Source organism: Scylla paramamosain, chromosome 34 (genome assembly GCF_035594125.1).
Source record: "Scylla paramamosain isolate STU-SP2022 chromosome 34, ASM3559412v1, whole genome shotgun sequence".
Taxonomy (NCBI): Eukaryota; Metazoa; Arthropoda; class Malacostraca; order Decapoda; family Portunidae; genus Scylla; species Scylla paramamosain.
Genome location: NC_087184.1, coordinates 3,536,491 through 3,555,000, shown reverse-complemented (window position 1 = coordinate 3,555,000; position 18,510 = coordinate 3,536,491). Strand labels below are relative to the sequence as shown.

The 18,510-nt window shown below is 39.5% G+C and overlaps 1 protein-coding gene across 1 annotated transcript in view; it reads right to left on the bottom strand.

Annotated features, from left to right (window-relative positions):
* The window catches only part of LOC135090047 (uncharacterized), an 80,325-nt gene extending 62,241 nt beyond the window's left edge, over window positions 1–18,084 (bottom strand). The window contains exons 1-5 of the mRNA XM_063986283.1: window positions 17,931–18,084; window positions 12,069–12,368; window positions 5,362–5,476; window positions 4,001–4,171; window positions 3,760–3,873 (exon numbers count right to left, since the gene is read on the bottom strand). Of these exons, the coding sequence (XP_063842353.1) occupies window positions 3,760–3,873; window positions 4,001–4,171; window positions 5,362–5,476; window positions 12,069–12,352 (684 nt within the window). The 5' untranslated portion in view covers window positions 12,353–12,368; window positions 17,931–18,084. The remainder of the gene's footprint in view (window positions 1–3,759; window positions 3,874–4,000; window positions 4,172–5,361; window positions 5,477–12,068; window positions 12,369–17,930) is intronic.
* Window positions 18,085–18,510: the final 426 nt, after the last annotated feature.

Genomic DNA, 18,510 nt, shown 5'->3' with positions numbered 1-18,510 from the left:
TGAAGACACTCAGTTAGAGGAGAGGAGTTGATGAGACGAAAAGCTTTTGATTCCACCCTGTCCAGAAGATCGGTATGAGTGGAACTCCCCCCTAGACATGTGAAGCATACTCTATACATGGATGGATAAGGCCCTTGTACAGAGTAACCAGCTGAGGGGGTTAGAAAAACTGGCGGAGATGTCTCAGAACCCCTAACTTCATAGAACCTGTTTTAGCTAGAGATGAGATGTGAAGTTTCCAGTTCAGATTATAAGTAAAGGACAGACCGAGGATGCTCAGGGTCGAAGAGGGGGACAGTCAAGTGTCATTGAAGAAGAGGGCATAGTTGTCTGGAAGGTTGTGTCGAGTTGATAGATGGAGAAATTAAGTTTTTGAGGCATTGAACAATACCAAGTTTGCTCTGCCCCAATCAGAAATTGTAGAAACATCAGAAGTTAAGCATTCTGTGGTTTTCCCTGCATGAAATGTATACTTGCTGAAGGGTTGGACGTTTATGAAAAGACGTGGAAAAGTGCAGGGTGGTATCATCAGCGCAGGAGTGGACAGGACAAGAAGTTTTTTTTTCTTATGTAGGAAGAACACTGGCTAAGGGCAACAAAAATCCAATAAAAAATGCCCACTGAAATGCTGGTCCCATAAAAGGGTCAAAGCAGTAGTCAAAAATTGATGAATAAGTGTCTTGAAACCTCCCTCTTGAAGGAATTCAAGTCATAAGAAGGTGGAAATACAGAAGCAGGCAGGGAGTTTCAGAGTTTACCAGAGAAAGGGATGAATGATTGAGAATACTGGTTAACTCTTGTGTTAGAGAGGTGAACAGAATAGGGGTGAGAGAGAGAAGAAAGTCTTGTGCAGCGAGGCTGCGGGAGGAGGGGAGGCATGCAGTCAGCAAGATCGGAAGAGCAGTTAGCATGAAAATAGTGGTAGAAGACAGCTAGAGATGCAATGTTGCGGCGGTGAGAGAGAGGCTGAAGACAGTCAGTTAGAGGAGAGGAGTTGATGAGACAAAAAGCTTTTGATTCCACCCTGTCTAGAAGAGCAGTATGACTGGAACCCCCCCAGACATGTGAAGCATACTCCATACATGGATGGATAAGGCCCTTGTACAGAGTTAGCAGCTGGGGGGGTGAGAAAAACTGGCGGAGACGTCTTAAAATGCCTAACTTCATAGAACCTGTTTTAGCTAGAGATGACATGTGAAGTTTCCAGTTCAGATTATAAGTAAAGGACAGACCGAGGATGTTCAGTGTAGAAGATGGGGACAGTTGAGTGTCATTGAAGAAGAGGGGATAGTTATCTGGAAGGTTGTGTCGAGTTGATAGATGGAGGAATTAAGTTTTTGAGGCATTGAACAATACCAAGTTTGCTCTGCCCCAATCAGAAATTTTAGAAAGATCAGAAGTCAAGCATTCTGTGGCTTCCCTGCGTGAAATGTTTACCTCCTGAAGGGTTGGACAACTATGAAAAGACGTGGAAAAGTGCAGGGTAGTATAATCAGTGTAGGAGTGGATAGGACAAGAAGTTTGGTTTAGAAGATCATTAATGAATAATGAAATAATTAATGAATAATAAGAAGAGAGTGGGTGACAGGACAGAACCTTGAGGAACACCACTGTTAATAGATTTAGGAGAAGAACAGTGACCGTCTACCACAGCAGCAATAGAATGGTCAGAAAGGAAACTTGAGATGAAATTACAGAGAGAAGGATAGAAGCCATAGGAGGGTAGTTTGGAAATCAAAGCTTTGTGCCAGACTCTATCAAAAGCTTTTGATATGTCCAAGGCAACAGCGAAAGTTTCACCAAATCTCTAAAAGAGGATGACCAAGGCTCAGTAAGGAAGGCCAGATCACCAGTAAAGTGGCCTTGATGGAACCCATACTGGCGATCAGATAGAAGGCTGTCAAGTGATAGATGTTTAAGAATCTTCCTGTTGAGGATAGATTAAAAAACTTTAGATAGGCAGGAAATTAAAGCAATAGGATAGTAGTTTAAGGGATTAGAATGGTCACCCTTTTTAGGAACAGGCTGAATTGTAGGCAAACTTCCAGCACAAAGGAAAGGTAGATGTTGACAGAAAGAGCTGAAAGCGTTTGATTAGGCAAAATGCAAGCATGGAGGCACACTTTTAGAGAACAATAGGAGGGGACCCCATCAGGTCAGGTCCATAAGCCTTCCGAGGGTTTAGGCCAGTGAGGGCATGGAAAACATCACTGCGAAGAATTTTAATAGGTAGCATGAAGTAGCCAGAGGGTGGAGGAGAGGGAGGAACAAGCCCTGAATCGTCCAAGGTAGAGTTTTTAGCAAAGGTTTGAGTGAAGAGTTCAGCCTTAGAAATAGATGTGATAGCAGTGGTGCCATCTGGTTGAAATAAAGGAGGGAAAGAAGAAGCAAAGTTATTGGAAATATTTTTGGCTAGATGCCAGAAGTCACGAGGGGAGTTAGATCTTGAAAGATTTTGACCCTTTCTGTTAATGAAGGAGTCTTTGGCTAGTTGGAGAACAGACTTGGCATGATTTGGGCAGAAATATAAAGTGCATGAGATTCTGGTGATGGAAGGCTTAAATACCTTCTGTGGGCCACCTATCATATATAGCATGAGAACAAGCTGTGTTAAACCAAGGTTTGGAAGGTTTAGGTCAAGAAAATGAGTGAGTAATGTATGCCTCCATGCCAGACACTATCACCTTTGTTATGCGCTCAGAAACAGTAGTCATTCCAAGGAAAATCAGCAAAATACCTCCTCAGGTCCCTCCAACTAGCAGAGGCAAAACACCAGAGGCACCTTCGCTTAGTGGGATCCTGAGGAGGGATTGGAACGATAGGACAAGATACAGATATGAGATTGTGATCAGTGGAGCCCAAGGGAGAAGAGAAGGTGACAGCATAAGCAGAAGGATTAGAGATCAGGAAAAGGTCAAGAATGTTTGGCGTATCTCCAAGACAGTCAGGAATATGAGTAGGGTGTTGCACTAATTGCTCTAGGTTGTGGAGGATAACAAAGTTGAAGGCTAGTTCATCAGGATGGTCAATGAAGGGAGAGGAAAGCCAAAGCTGGTGGTGAACATTGAAGTCTCCAAGAATGGAGAGAGTCTATGCAAAAGGGAAGAGTCAGAATGTGCTCCACTTAGGAAGTTAAATAGTCAGAGGAGTTAGGTGTGAGGTATACAGCACAGATAAATTTAGTTTAAGAGTGACTCTGTAGTCATAGCCAGATGGTGGAAAACTCAGAAGATTCAAGAGCATGGGCACGAAAGCAGGTTAAGTCACTGCGCACATAAATGCAACATCCAGCTTTGGATAAAAAATGAGGATAGAGAAAGTAGGAGGTAGCTCATTTACGTGACTGGTGGAAACAGGGAGGGTGAGAGGAGCAATAGAACCTCAAGGACATTAAACTGACTGTCAAGACAAATCAAGGCAAGATACAGGATCACTCAACAACAACTGAAATAGAATCCAACCATGATACCTACATAGGTATCATCCTATATTCCACTGACGCAGCATGATGCCTACAGAGAATCCAACCATGATGGCTACATAGGTATCATCATATATTCCATTGAAGCAGCATGATGCCTACATAGGCGTCATATTGAAGGGGTTAACTTTTCAATGTTATCATGACTTAAGATTTTTTCTTATTTCTGTATAAGCAACACTTGATCCATGCAAATCCAGCTTACAGATTCTTAAAATTAGGTACTTTTCATATTTTATCCTTAAAATATATACTCACTCTTTTATACCATTACTCACATTTGAAAAAATTGCCTCACTCAATTTAGGGTGAACAAAAAACACAACTTCCAGAACCAGTAACCTGATGTACATCGTGGCATTCTTCATGCGGGACAAAGTTGTCAGCAGCATCTGAAAACAGATGGGGTGACTAATTAATTATCTACACTCTTCATGGCTTGCTCCATACTATCCCACAAGGAATTCTCAGGCACACATTACAAATACTGTCATGTCCTTTGCCTTACTTGTCCCTTACCTTGTTATTGGGGAGGTGACGCAGGTACTCCACCACCTGGGGATTGGAACGGCATAGGTTGGCCAGGATCTGAAGGGCCACCAGAAGGGACTCGTCCCCAACAATCCCTTTTGTCACTGTGGCTGTCAAGAAGGGGACCAGCTCCATAATCCATCCTTCCAAATATGCAATCTGCCATCAAACATATTCAATGAGTGAACAGAAATGGGAACACCTCAAGAGCAATGATCACGACTGTGTGAATGAGTAGGAACAAATGTAGCCCATGTTTGCCAGCATATTAGATGCCCCTCTGCATAAGATGCACCCCTACTTTACAAGGATGTTTTGTGAAAAAAAAAAATGGTTTTATGTTTCATCATAGAGTTATGGAAGAGAGAGAGAGAGAGAGAGAGAGAGAGAGAGAGAGAGAGAGAGAGAGAGAGAGAGAGAGAGAGAGAGAGAGAGAGAGAGAGAGAGAGAGAGAGAGAGAGAGAGAGAGAGAGAGAGAGAGAGAATTTTAATATTAGTAACAATATTTGTGCTACGTGTATTACTGCTTCTCCTACACACTTATAGGCACAGGCTTACAGGTCTAGGCATCTGTACTAAGTCCCCATTAGATGCACGGTAATTATTAGATACTTTTTCCAAGAAAAAAGTACATCTAATGCACCGGCAAACACAGCAACGTGACGGACATGTCTGCCAAGTACACGTTAGTATCTTTTACTGAATTATTAATTATTTTGATAAGGTATGAGATATGTAGATGTCTGCTAAGTATCCCCCAGTACACACCAGCATTTCTTACTGGAAGTTATAAGAGCAAGGCCACTGAATCCTACATTTTGCCACCCTGGCTTAGGCCATTTTAGTAGTGTTGCTAGGTCACAAGGTTAACTCCTTGGCTTATGTCTCTTATCTACTCTCTGCCAGGTGAACAGAGGCTACTTTGTAAAAGAAGGCAAACCCAATAGTCTTCACTGCCAGAAATTCAAACCCAGAACTTACTCATTATGAATCATATGTGGTAACCATTACGGCACCAAGCTGCTATCATTCTTACACAGAGGATCTAATTTCAGTAGTCTAAACAATTCCTTCCTGTTTCTCATCAACTTCTGCCACACAAATTTGTCCTATATTAATTGGAATTTTGGGTGCTTTTGTATTTGCTGCATGTCATACAAGGAGACAAAATGGGACAGAGCAAGACACCTTTTTGAGACACTGAAAAAAAAAAGTTCTCCCTACCCCATTTAAAAATCATATGCAGAGATCAGAAGTTGGGTCCTCTGCAGTGTCTCTTTTGAATAATTTAATTACATATATAAAAAAGCTTAGTGGATAATACTTAAAAAATATAAATTACTTCCTACCTTAATTTTGTATGAGGTAATGCTCAGAAGATTTAAAGTCTTGAGGTGATTGTCTTTGGAGAGTTTTGACTCCACCAGAAAATTGCTCAAGACAGGAATTACCTTCATATTGTCTCTGAGGATAAGACATCAACGATTAGTCTTCATTTACTGAATACACACATTAAATAAATCTTCAAATACCTGCAATGCAAAAACAAATAACAACAAAGTAATCAAGACATCATAAAACCTATTTTCAAGCATTACCAATAAATCTAATGTTATGTCTTTGGTTGCTTCAGAATTCCATAAGCATTACTAATTGATATAAATTTTGTTCACACAAACTATGTCAAGTGCAATGGTAGGAAACAATACAACTTAGCATCTAGTCTTCACAACCACACCTCTGGAAAAATGCTTGTGCTGCACGCAGTGAGACAGAAAGATGAAAAGAAGTAGGGAAAGAGAGAAAGGCAAAGAAGTGAAAAGAAAGATGAGAGAGAGAGAGAGAGAGAGAGAGAGAGAGAGAGAGAGAGAGAGAGAGAGAGAGAGAGAGAGAGAGAGAGAGAGAGAGAGAGAGAGAGAGAGAGAGAGAGAGAGAGAGAGAGAAATTTTATCAGTAGTAACAATATTTGTGCATAATGCTTCAACTCCACAACTATAAGCATAGACTTACTGGCCTGGGCATTTGTATTTCAGCCCCATTAGATGCACAATAATTATTAGATACTTTCTTTCATGAAAATGTGTGTTTAATGTGCCAGCAAATACAGTACATAAGAACATAAGAAATAAGGGAAGCTGCAAGAAGCGACCAGGCTTACACATGGCAGTCCCTGTATGAAACGCACCTACCTATTTCCATCTGCTATCCCCATCCATAAACTTGTCTAATCTTCTCTTAAAGCTCTCTAGTGTCCTAGCACTAACTACATGATTACTGAGTCCATTCCACTCATCTACCACTCTATTTGAGAACCAATTTTTTCCTATCTCCTTCCTAAACCTAAATTTTTCAAGCTTGAACCCGTTATTTCTTGTTCTACCCTGGTTGCTGATCCTAAGAATTTTGCTTACATCTCCCTTGTTATAACCCTTATACCACTTAAAGACTTCTATCAGGTCCCCTCTTAACCTACGTCTCTCTAAAGAATGTAAATTTAACAGCTTCAACCTCGCCTCGTAAGGGATACTCCTCATCCCCCGTATCCTTTTAGTCATTCTCCTCTGTACTGATTCTAATAGACCTATATCTTTCCTGTAATGTGGGGACCAGAACTGCACCGCGTAGTCTAAATGAGGTCTGACCAGCGCCAAGTATAACTTTAATATTACTCCCGGCCTTCTACTTTTAACACTCCTAAAAATTAATCCTAGTACCCTATTTGCCTTGTTTCTGGCTTCTATGCATTGTTTCCCTAGACGGAGTTCAGAGCTAACTATAACTCCTAAATCTTTCTCGTACCCTGTACCTACCAGAGTTTGGTTGTCTAATGTGTACCTATTGTGTGGGTTTCCTCTACCTACGCTAAGCACTTTGCATTTATTGATACTGAATTGCATTTGCCATCTATCCGTCCATTCATTCATTCTATCTAAGTCTGCCTGCAAGGCAATGGCATCCGATTCTGACCTAATTAATCTACCTATCTTTGTGTCATCCGCAAATTTACTAACATCACTACTAATTCCACTATCCAAGTCATTGATATACATTAGAAATAACAATGGCCCTAATACTGATCCCTGTGGCACCCCACTAATTACATGACCCCACTCGGATTTCGAGCCGTTTATTACCACTCTCTGTCGCCTGTCACTAAGCCATGACCCTATCCAGCCTAACACCTTCCCATCTATCCCGTGTGCCCTAACCTTTCTCAGGAGCCTTTGATGGGGTACCTTGTCAAATGCTTTACTAAAGTCCAGATATAAGATATCATAACTATCACCATTATCTACTGCCTCGTACACCTTACTGTAAAAACTTAACAAGTTTGTCAGGCAAGACTTCCCCTTCGTGAAGCCATGTTGTGACTGATTTATCAAGTTATGTTTGTCTAAATGTTCCCTAATGTTCCTCGCTATTATTGACTCTAACATTTTACCTACAACTGAAGTTAAGCTGACAGGTCTATAATTAGATGCTAAAGTTTTATCTCCTTTCTTAAAGATGGGTACTACATTAGCCTGCCTCCACATTACTGGTACCTCACCCGACTCCAGTGATTTCCTAAAGACAGAAACTAACGGCTCACTAATAATCTCTTTACATTCCTTAAGTACTCTGGGGTATATTTCATCAGGTCCTGGTGACTTGAACTTTTTTAGCCTATCTATCTCCTGTTCCACTATCTCCCCAGTTATGGAAATATCTGTCAGCTTCTCATTCTCATCTGCTCTAAACACCTGTTCACTATCTGGCATATCCTGCATGTTTTCCTGGGTGAAGACAGTTAAAAAATAATCATTCAGAAGTTTACTAATCTCCTCCCCAGAACTAACCAGCTCCCCATCTGCTGCCTTTAATGGACCTACAGTATCCTTATTCTTCGTCCTGTATACCTGATAAAATCCCTTGGGGTCCATCTTCGCCTGGCTGGCTACCTTTGATTCATAATTGTCCTTAGCTTTCCTCGTTAACTTCCTGACTGTTCTAACTAATTCATTATATTGTGTCCTTAAAACTTCTTCACCTGCCCTTAATCTCCTATATATATTTCTCTTACGCCGTATATAATGCTTTAACCTAGCAGTCATCCATTTAGGATCATTTTTTTGTGATCTTATTATTCTATACGGGATATTTGCTAACTGATCTGTATGAACTTTATCTACGAAATATTTATACAATTCATCTGCATTTACTTCACCTAGTCCCCTCATCTCGTCCCCTACCATCCTCTCCACTCCCTCATCTACTCACCTCGACCTCACCTCTCTCATTTCAGCATGACCTGACATTCCAACATACTCACACCTAGCTCCCCCCTTCCTCTTTCCTCCTCCCTTCCGGACACATCTTCCCTCCTCTTGTCCTACACCCTCACGCCTCACCTCACCTCTCTCATCCTGCCTTATCTCTCTGAACTCCGTCCCTGACCTGACCTCACCCTGCATCCTTTGCCAGTCCACTCCTTGGAGGTACCTTTTTAATTCTTCAAAATCTGCTCTCCTAAAGTCAGGTATTTTACTAGTGTTTTTGTTTCTAACTGTTTCTTCCCATTCTAAATTGTACCTAATTTCCCTATGGTCACTGTTACCTAGCTGTCCTCCAACCTCTACCTGCGTGACTGCTTCCTCCCTGCTAGTAAGAATTAAATCTAGAATATTATTCCCCCTTGTGGGTTCTACGACTACATGTTTTAAAAAATTATCCTGAATTACCTTAAGAAATTCCTCTGCTTCCTTGTTACCCACCATCAGACTCCAGTCGATATTCCTAAAATTAAAATCTCCTACCACACATACCTGACTGTACCTGCCTGCTCTATTTAATTCCTGCCACAATGAGGTGTTAATTTCCTCTGTACTGGTCGGTGGTCTGTAAACTACCCCTAGTACTACTGACTGCGATCCTTCTTTAATATCTACCCATATCGACTCTGCTTTGTTATCTGTTTTAATTCTACTGTTGATACAACACTGTAATGTGTCCCTAACGTATAACGCGACGCCTCCTCCTCTCCTGTTTTCCCTATCTTTATAGAACATTGTATACCCATCTATCTTAACCTCTGGATTAAATACTTTTCCTGACATATCTAACCAAGTTTCAGTTAAAGCAATGATATCAAATTTCTCAACGCTCGCTATTCCTCTAAGCAAGTCTATTTTATTCAGAATACTTCTACAGTTTGTGTAGTAAACACTTAAGCTGTTTCTCACCATCCCTGAGCTAGCTACCTTTCTAGATTTAACTATTTTGCCCCTCGCCTTCTCACTACCCCTTCTTCCCTCCCGACTAACGAAAAAAGTGCTGGAGTGCAGTAACCTCCCGCTCGAGTGTTTCGGCCAAAACACGAACACCCTGGCGTGACAAATGCACTCCATCCCTAGCGTACAAGGTGTCCCTGCCATAGAAAAGGTCCCAGTTGTCGATGAACGTCCATCCATTACTCCTACAATGATTCGCGAGCCTGCGATTCACTGTAATAGCCCTGGACAGCCACTCAGCACCAACTCCCCTCCTCGGCAAGACACCACATACCACAGGGATCCCTCCCTTGTCCCTAATCCTGTCCAAAGCCTGTCGAAACCTCCTGATAAGCTCCTCACTCCTGACCTTACCAAGGTCATTCCCTCCTGCACTGAGAAAAACAATGGGCTTGCTCCCATCTTTTTCCAAGCACGTGTCTAGCCTATCAGCTACCTTCCCTATCCCGGCCCCCGGCAAACACACCCTCGACCTACGCTTCCTATCCCTAGCACAGAACGCACTATCTAAGTGCCTAACCTGACTATCACCAAACACAAGCACTCTACCTTGGGTCAGGGTAATTGCATCTGCCCCCTCCTTCTTATATTCTATGAGCATGGGTGGATTCTGTTACTGTGTCTGTGAGGGTGGAAGCTCATAGAATATTACAATCCTTATATGTATTTATCACTTGTCGTAGCTGTCCCTCCTATTATGTGTTTTTTTATTGTTTCCCAGCAAGCGGTGCGAGTTCAGTGTCTGTTAAGACATTTATTATTCCTTTCCCTGTGCTTGGGTTACGGTGGAGTGGCAACCTCATTGTTTATTTTACTACAGGAGACCAGATGGGCCCTGTAAAAGTGACTGTAACCCCACACTAGTCTACGCCAGAGGTAGATTAGGGAGGCCAACCTGAGGTATTGGTGGCCATCAAGGGGGTTGAACCTGTAGTTGCGACCATCTGTTTAAAGGGGGTAAGAGACCAGAAAGACCTCATAACCCACAGTTGGGCTCCGCACTAAGTTACGTAGGTGATGACTTAGGGAAATTTGCCAAGATAAAGGCATCTGTGAGACAGGTGGAATTTGTGGTCATAACACTTGGAATAAAAATTTTCACAACCACAATCCACACCTGTAATCCAGGTTCTCATTTTTTTAGATACCTAATGTAAGAACAGAAAAAAAATAAAATAAATAAATAAATAAATAAAAAATAAATTAAATGGAAATAGTAAATTGCTGATTAATGTGATTGTCTACTTGTTACATGTTACTTTTATTTATATTTTATTGTTTACTGTAAATAATCATATTCTGTTGCATGGGTGGTTCAAATCAGGTTTTATGGTGCTTCCATTTTGAATTTTAATGTTTAATTGGAATGAATGCATTATTAAATAAGTGAGGTAGTTCAACAGCTGAAGAAGTTGGAAATGAATGCACTGGTGAGACTAATGGGTGGGTTGCAGGCCTAGAAACCAGGAAAAGAAATGCTGCAGTCTATGCATACACTGTGATTCATTGCCTGCATTGCTGAGCAAATGGCACAATGGGTTTGGACACACCAAAAATCACATAGCTTCATTATTCAAACATCATGCTGCAGCATAAGGGGAAAAGATAGGAAGGGGAGAGAAAGGAAAAAAATACAGTAGACACTCCCAGAGCACCACTATTTGGAGCAGCCTCTCAGGTCTTACTGGGGGCTGAAATTCAAATCACACAGGTGAGTGGCTGGCTCCTCACAATTCAAACTGCCTGCGCACTCAATCGCACCAGGTCTACTTGTATCATTTATCCTTTGATATTATACATTTATTGTGATTTAACACATAGTTTTTCTTACTCATACAGCTGTATTTTGGGTTATTTTTCAATTGTAAATGGTTAGGAAACAAACTTCCACATATCCGGAAACTCTTCTTATCCAACAGGCCCTTCAATGAGTTAATACGGATACGCAAACGTCTACTGTACTCGTACACATAAACAATGTATCACTGATGCAGTGATGACACTGACTGCCACACAGGGCACTGAAGGTGCAAAATACTTCTGCAGTGTGATACCACATATTTTCAGCAACATTTGCCACATTCACAGTCTGCCAAGGAAAAACATAACTGCAGTGAAAGAAGCTACTAATTACAGAAGTTCTTGCAGAGGTCTGCAGCACAGGGCAAAGGGAGGATCCTAAGTGTTGTTGACCTACAAAAATGTCAATATAACATGCTACCAGACAACAGTGTCCCAACACCAAAACCAACTTATTACTGTTTTCAAACACTTCATTTACATCACCTCTATCCTCTCTCTCAACTTTGCATTTAGAGCTCACTTCTTACAGCTGTATCAACAGTTGGCACACTCCTTCACACATTTCCATTTTGGCTTCCACAGACACATCCTTTCTCCAGACTCAGTCATCAAAACTTTTATCTATTTATTTATTTATTATTATTATTATTTTTTTTTTTTTTCCTTGTTATGTGGGAGGGACACAAACCAAAGGCAAAAAAAGGCCCACTGAGGCAGCTGCCCCCAAGTTACTCCAGATTCACTTATGTCTCTGTCTGGTATTATAAACCAATTCAATGTGTCCTAATATACAAGTACAAAAATTTGGATTTAACAGATTTAAAAAATAAAAAAATCAGAACATCTGTTGATGTTCTTTCATAATAAAAGGAAGAGAAAATCAATTATTTTTTGTATGACTGAGAAATGTTCAAGAACCATTTAACAATAGTAAATGTTTAAGAAACTGGTGTCCACCACTGGTGTGTGTGTGTGTGTGTTACCTGAGAGCATCCCTGATGGTGCAGGACTCTGAGATGTGGGTCAGGAGAGTCAACACTTTCCCCACCATCGTGGACTTGGCCTCAGCTTGGGTGAGGAACTTCTCCAGGCACATGTACAGCTCCAGAGTCTCAGAGGAAGATGGCTCAAACATCTCCAGGTTGCTGGCCAAAGACAAGCTCTGCAGTTGCTTCTGGAGGGCAACTGAGTTTTTGTCTGACCTACTCTTGAGGTAGTCATATGCTGCTGTGGTGCAGTCTTTGATTTGCTGGCTGGAAGCAATCATGATGCTGGTGACAAACCTGTAAGATGATGATGATGATGATGATTATAATAATAATAATAATAATAATAATAATAATAATAATAATAATAATAATAATAATAATAACAATAATAATATGGCAAAAGCAAGTTCTATTGACCAAAAGCTATACTGTTTGCTGTTTCAGCTACCAGCAATAACACTTGGATACTGTATATTTGGAATATCATTTCAGCTGATATAGACAAGATAATACATGTATACTCTTTTAGCCATTCCCTGACCAATAGGCAGCCAATGAAGACATTTACCAACATTTTAATGCTCTGTATAACTGTACTATTTCTCTGCTGTGTGTACTAACTTAACAACCTCTAACTTTATTGTAAAACTATGATATTCAAGGTTCAATATAAAATGGTTACCTTCACCCAAGTCTTTTTATTTGCCATACTTTCTCTTGACCACCACTATACTAAATCAGACCCGATATAAGCCAGTGTGATAAAGCTGCAGGAACTGATAGAATAACAGCACAAAGTTATAAAGTATGGAACTGATGTAGTAGTAGATATTGCTGATTGTGTGACCTGGCATGGAGGCAAGAAGTACCAGATGGGAGGAGGAAGAAGGTAGTTATTGTACCTCTATATATAAAGATAATGGATGCAGGAACGAGCGTAATAGCTACAGGAGGAAAAGTTTGCTAAATGTGCCAGTTTATGAGAGTCTTGAAAGATCAATGTAAGTGACTGAAGTGAATGATCAGTGAGGAACAAGAAAAATTTAGAAAGTTTTTTTTATGTTATTATGTAAGAAAGCCTCTGGCCTACAGAAAGAACTGGCAGAGATGATTCAGAATGCGTAACTTCATAAAAGCTGTTTTAACAAGATATGAGATGTGAAATTTCCAGGTTAGATTACTAGTTGAGGACAGATTGAGGATGTTCAAGTTAAAAGGGGGGACAGTTGAGTGCCACTGAAGAAGGGATAGGTATCTGAAAGACTGTCAAGTTGATGGATGAAGAAGTTGGATTTTTGAGGCACTGAACAATACTAAGTTTGTTTTGCCCCAATCAGAAACTTTAGAAGCATCAGAAGTCTGGCATTCTATGGCTTCCCTGTGTGAGCTCTTTACTCCCTGATTGTTTGGACATCTGAGAAAAGATGTGGAAAGATACAGAGTGGTATCATCAGCATAGGAGTAGGTAGAACAATAAGTTTTGCTTGGAAGATCATTGATGAAAGATAGAAAGAATGGGCAACAGGACAGAATTCTGAGGAACACTACTGTTTATAGACTTAGAAGAACAATGACTGCCTATCACACCAGCAAAACAGCAATCAGAAAGAAGACTTGAAATGAAGTTACAGGGAGAAGGATAGAAGCTGTAGGAAGAAAGTTTAGAAATTAAAGCTTTGTGCTAGAATCTATCAAATGCTTTTGATTTGTTTAGGGCTACAGCAAAAGTTTCACCAAAATCCCTAAAAAAGAGGATGACCAAGACTGAGTAAGAAAAGTTACCGTAGATCACCAGTAAAGCAGGCAGGTTGTGTAGAAGAGTACTTAGGAAAGGATGAAAAGTTGTAGGTAACTTGGATGAACCTAGAGAAAGCATATGACAGAATTAATAAGAAAGCCCTTAGGGATTTCCTTAAAGCTATGGTGTAAGAGGGCAGTTGCTGCAAAGAATTAAGACACAGAGTGCCTGTGTTAGTCTGGATAGTTTCATTATAAGAGCAGGTGTGAAACAGGAAAGTATGATATCTTCTCTGTGGTTGTTTATTTTTATAGATGGCTGTATAAAGCTGATAGCTAAAGCTGAAAAATGTTGCAAAGTTGAAACAGAACATTGGGATGGGCTGTAGCAACATGTTTATTTGCAAATGACATCTGACTGGCAGAGAGTGAAAGGGAGCTCCAGAGTGTGCTGGATCAATGCCATAGGGTGTATGTAAGAAGGAAACCTAAAGTAAGGCAAAGGTTCTTAAGAAGCAGGAAGTGCATGTGACTTCATAATATCTTTTGTAGGATGAATGTGCCAGCTGCAGAGGTGTTGAAGCATACAGTAATTATGGGAGGAGAGAGAAAAGAGGTGAAAATTTCACTGCCTGGTGATAATATTATGCAAACATTTTTACATGGATAAGAAAATATGAAAGAGGACTGTGAAAGGTAAGCATGTCAGAGAATCACTTGCAAGGATCATGAAAGGGAGAAATGTGTATAAGGATGTAAAGAGGGGTTTAAGGAACAGAGTGCTCCTTCCAACATTGACTTACAAATTGGATAGAGAATAGGGCACATCAATCAAGAGTGTGTGCTGTGGAAATTAGTAAACTGGAATGACAATGAAAACCTGCATGAGACATGGTATGAGTGCTTGTACAAGTCCCATGAATTGTGGAGTGGTTGGAAAGGAAAAAACTCTGAGATGGTATGGCCATACTGAGAAGATGAAGAGCAACAACTTTATAAAGGAAGTGTATGTCAGAGTACTGTATGAAAGAGGTGTTAGTTGAGACAGACATTTAGACAAGCTAGAAAAGAACAAGGGCTTCTCTGCTGTGGCCAACCTTTTAGAGGGCACTCCTTGAGGGAGCAAGGCATCAGAGAGAGAACTTGAAAATATAGAAGATAGTATCAAAAAGTTCTAAGACTAATTCCATGACATGTTAAAAAATGGCAGTGTATGGATGTGTGTGGTGTGGGACAGAGCAGTAATGGTCACCAAGCAGTGTGCCACTTGGCATCACTCTGTGAATTTCATAATCTGTGTCTTGAGTTTTTGTGACAACATGTACATGCTCATTTGTAATTTCATCAAATTAACTCAGACAGCGAGACCCCACAAAATTATGGTACCTGAGCCTTCCATGTCCTTAAACTCAAGGACTTCATATTTTCTCCAGAATCATGTCAATATTATTTTCCAACAAACCAAAGAATTCTTTCACCAATAGAAGGATTGCTTGAAAATTAAAGCTTTGTGCCAGACAAATCAAATGCATTTGTTGAAAATTAAAACTTTATGCCAGACAAATTAAATACATTTGATATATTCAAGTTTCACTAAAATTCCTAGAAGAGGATGACCAAGATTCTGTGAGGGAAGCCTGATCCTTCCATGATGGTACCCATACTGGTAAACAGATATAAGATTGTGAAATGGTAGTTATTTTGATGATCTTCCTGTTGAGGACTGACAAAAATAAAATAAAATAAAATAAAATAAAATGAAATAAAATAATTAAAAGTTAAAAATTTAAAAAATAAAAGGAGAGGAAATTAAAGCAATAGGTTGGTAGTTTGTAGGGTTAGAGCAATCAACCTTTTCAGGAACATAAGCTAACTTCCAGTAGGAAAGAAAGGTGAATGTTGATAGACAGAGTTGGAAGAGTTTGTGTGAGCAGGAAGGCACCCTTACTGTGAACAACAGGTCTATAAGCCTTTCAAAGGTTAAGGATAGTGAGAGAATGGAAAAATTTTTTAGGAAGAATCTTAAGAGAAGGCATGAAGGGTGAAGGAGAGGGAGAAACAAGCCCTGAATCATCCAGTTCAGCTTTCAAGACAGGTGAGATGGCAGTGGTGCCACCAAGTTGAAATAGGAGGGATAGATGATGTAAGTTGTTGGAGAAATTTGGCTAAGTGCCAGAAGTCACAAGGGGAGTTAGATTTTTAAGTCTTCTCTGATATATCATAAGCTTTTGATAGAGTGTGATTTTTAAGTCTTCTCTGACATATCATAAGCTTTTGATAGAGTGTGGCATAAACCTTACATTTTTTTTAATTTCTTACAATTCCTATCCATTTCCCTGCACCTTTATATCAAATTTTATCTGGCTGTTCTATGGCTGTAGTAGTAGAGAGCCACTGCTCTGTTCCTAAACCTATTAACAGTGGTGCTCCACAGGGTTCTGTCCTATCACCCACCCTCTTTCTACCATTAATAATTAATCTTCTCATCCAAACTTTTTGCCCTATCCATTCTTGTGCTGATGACTACAACATAATTCTGAAGGTGACTTGCCAGATATCAAACTCACCAGAAATTAAATAATTCATGCACAGAAGCCACAGAACCCTTAACTTCAGATATTTGTTTAATCTCTGAACAAGACAGGAAAAACTTTGTGTTCAGTGCTTTAAAACTCAGTTCTTTTAAAGACATGGCAAACAGATAAATAGACACAAGCTCTCAGATAACTGTTGCCTCTTCTTCAACAACTGAAATATCCTTCAAATTGCCTTTCCTCTACAATGAATACATTAGGCTGTCCTTTTCTAAATCTCGTCATTTTCTGCCCTCCTCTCTGGTGTCAACTCTAGAGAGGGTTTTCTCCATCCTTGTATGGAATATATCTCTCCTATATGGATGGTGTCAAAAGCTTTTTGCTTCATCAATTCTCTCACCAGACTGTCTTCAGTCTCTCACACTCTGCTGCAGTGTTACATCTCTTGCCATCTTCTACCATTATTTCCACTGTTTACTGCTCTTCTGAACTTGCCAAATGCACTGCATTCCTTGCCACTCCCACAGCCTTGCAGCAGATTTTCAACTAATTCTCAACCTTACCAATGCTTTCACTCTCATCCCTTCCACTAGCAAACTCAAGAACTCTTCATAATTTTACTGTATTCTTATGTTCATCAATTACTTGCTTCTTTTTTTCTTCTTGTTTATTTATCATAATCCAGTACTACTCTTAAATGTTAAGGGTAGAGATATAAAGTATACCTACCTAACAAATAACTCCCAGAGCTTCCAAGTGCAAAGTAAAATAGAGAACAGTTAAAAGTGAAGACTGTGATTAGCTACACTTCATGTGGTACTTAAATCATTACACTGGTACACAACACAAGTAGTTTCATAGAAAAGTTAATGGTGTACTGATCACAATGAATGGGATAATCTATCTACATTGTGTGGTTTCATATATATATATATATATATATATATATATATATATATATATATATATATATATATATATATATATATATATATATATATATATATATACATATTACTCAAAATTATTCTATTTATTTATTTTTTCTTTACTTACATTAAAACTGATAATATGAGTTAGATTACTTTAATAGTCTAATTTAAAGCATAACACGGTTACTTAGTGAGATTGGAAGTCCTACTCTATTTATATCAGAGTAAGAAAACAGATGGTGGAGATATTAACTGGTATTAGGCAGGTTAAGCAATGCTTTCTCTGCCGCTGTTCACAGCTGCTCCTCCGTTACCAGAGAAAGACAGATTCTTTATAAAACAAATAAATTGATAAATAAACTGCTCAAAACACACATAAATCCGGGAAATTAGTCAAGAACCCTTATCTCTTCCACTTCATGAGGCTAAATAATATTACAAACGTTTATGTGTAAGTCTGGATAACAAGACTACAGATACAGCTGGAAAAAGAACAAGGTAATTACCAAATAGTTGCAACGGAAAGATTTCCAATACATTTTTCTTTTCTCTAATACCATTCACACTTTGTTAACTGTACGATTATTTCAATGCCATACACCTTCAATGTCCACTTAGTGTTTGCAATGCCTTTAAATTGACTTAATACTCACAACTTTGCAAGGTGTAAAAGCTGTGTAGCGCAGACCAGCCCCCTCCGCCTGTTTGTATTGTTGTGTCGTTACGCGGGGCGAACTGCGGAATGTCGCCCTTGCCTCGCAAGGTTCGCCTTCCTAACGGTACACCAGTAGTAGTGCTCCTGTGCTAGTAGTAGTAGTAGTAGTAGTAGTAGTAGTAGTAGTACTAGTAGTAGTAGTAGTAGCAGTAGTCTCTATTTCTCTATTCTTTAGGAGTACTGGATTAATTCAAAGAATTATTGGATTTGATTAAAAAAAAGAAACATACAAAGAACACGTACTGTAATATACATAATTAAATAAGTAAGTTAATAAAATGGAATAAAATTATACGGAGTACCGTTTCTTGCACTCGTGAAATTGAGTTTTTTTTCGGTTTTATTATAACCATTACTCATATAACGCTGCAATAATGCCGCACCGTAACGTCTGATATGTCATATCCAACACTCCCATGGAGGTATTAAGCAATACATTATTGTATATTATTGTATTATACATTATACCTCCATGAACATTCCACTAACACCGTTCACCTCACATCTCACCTAACACG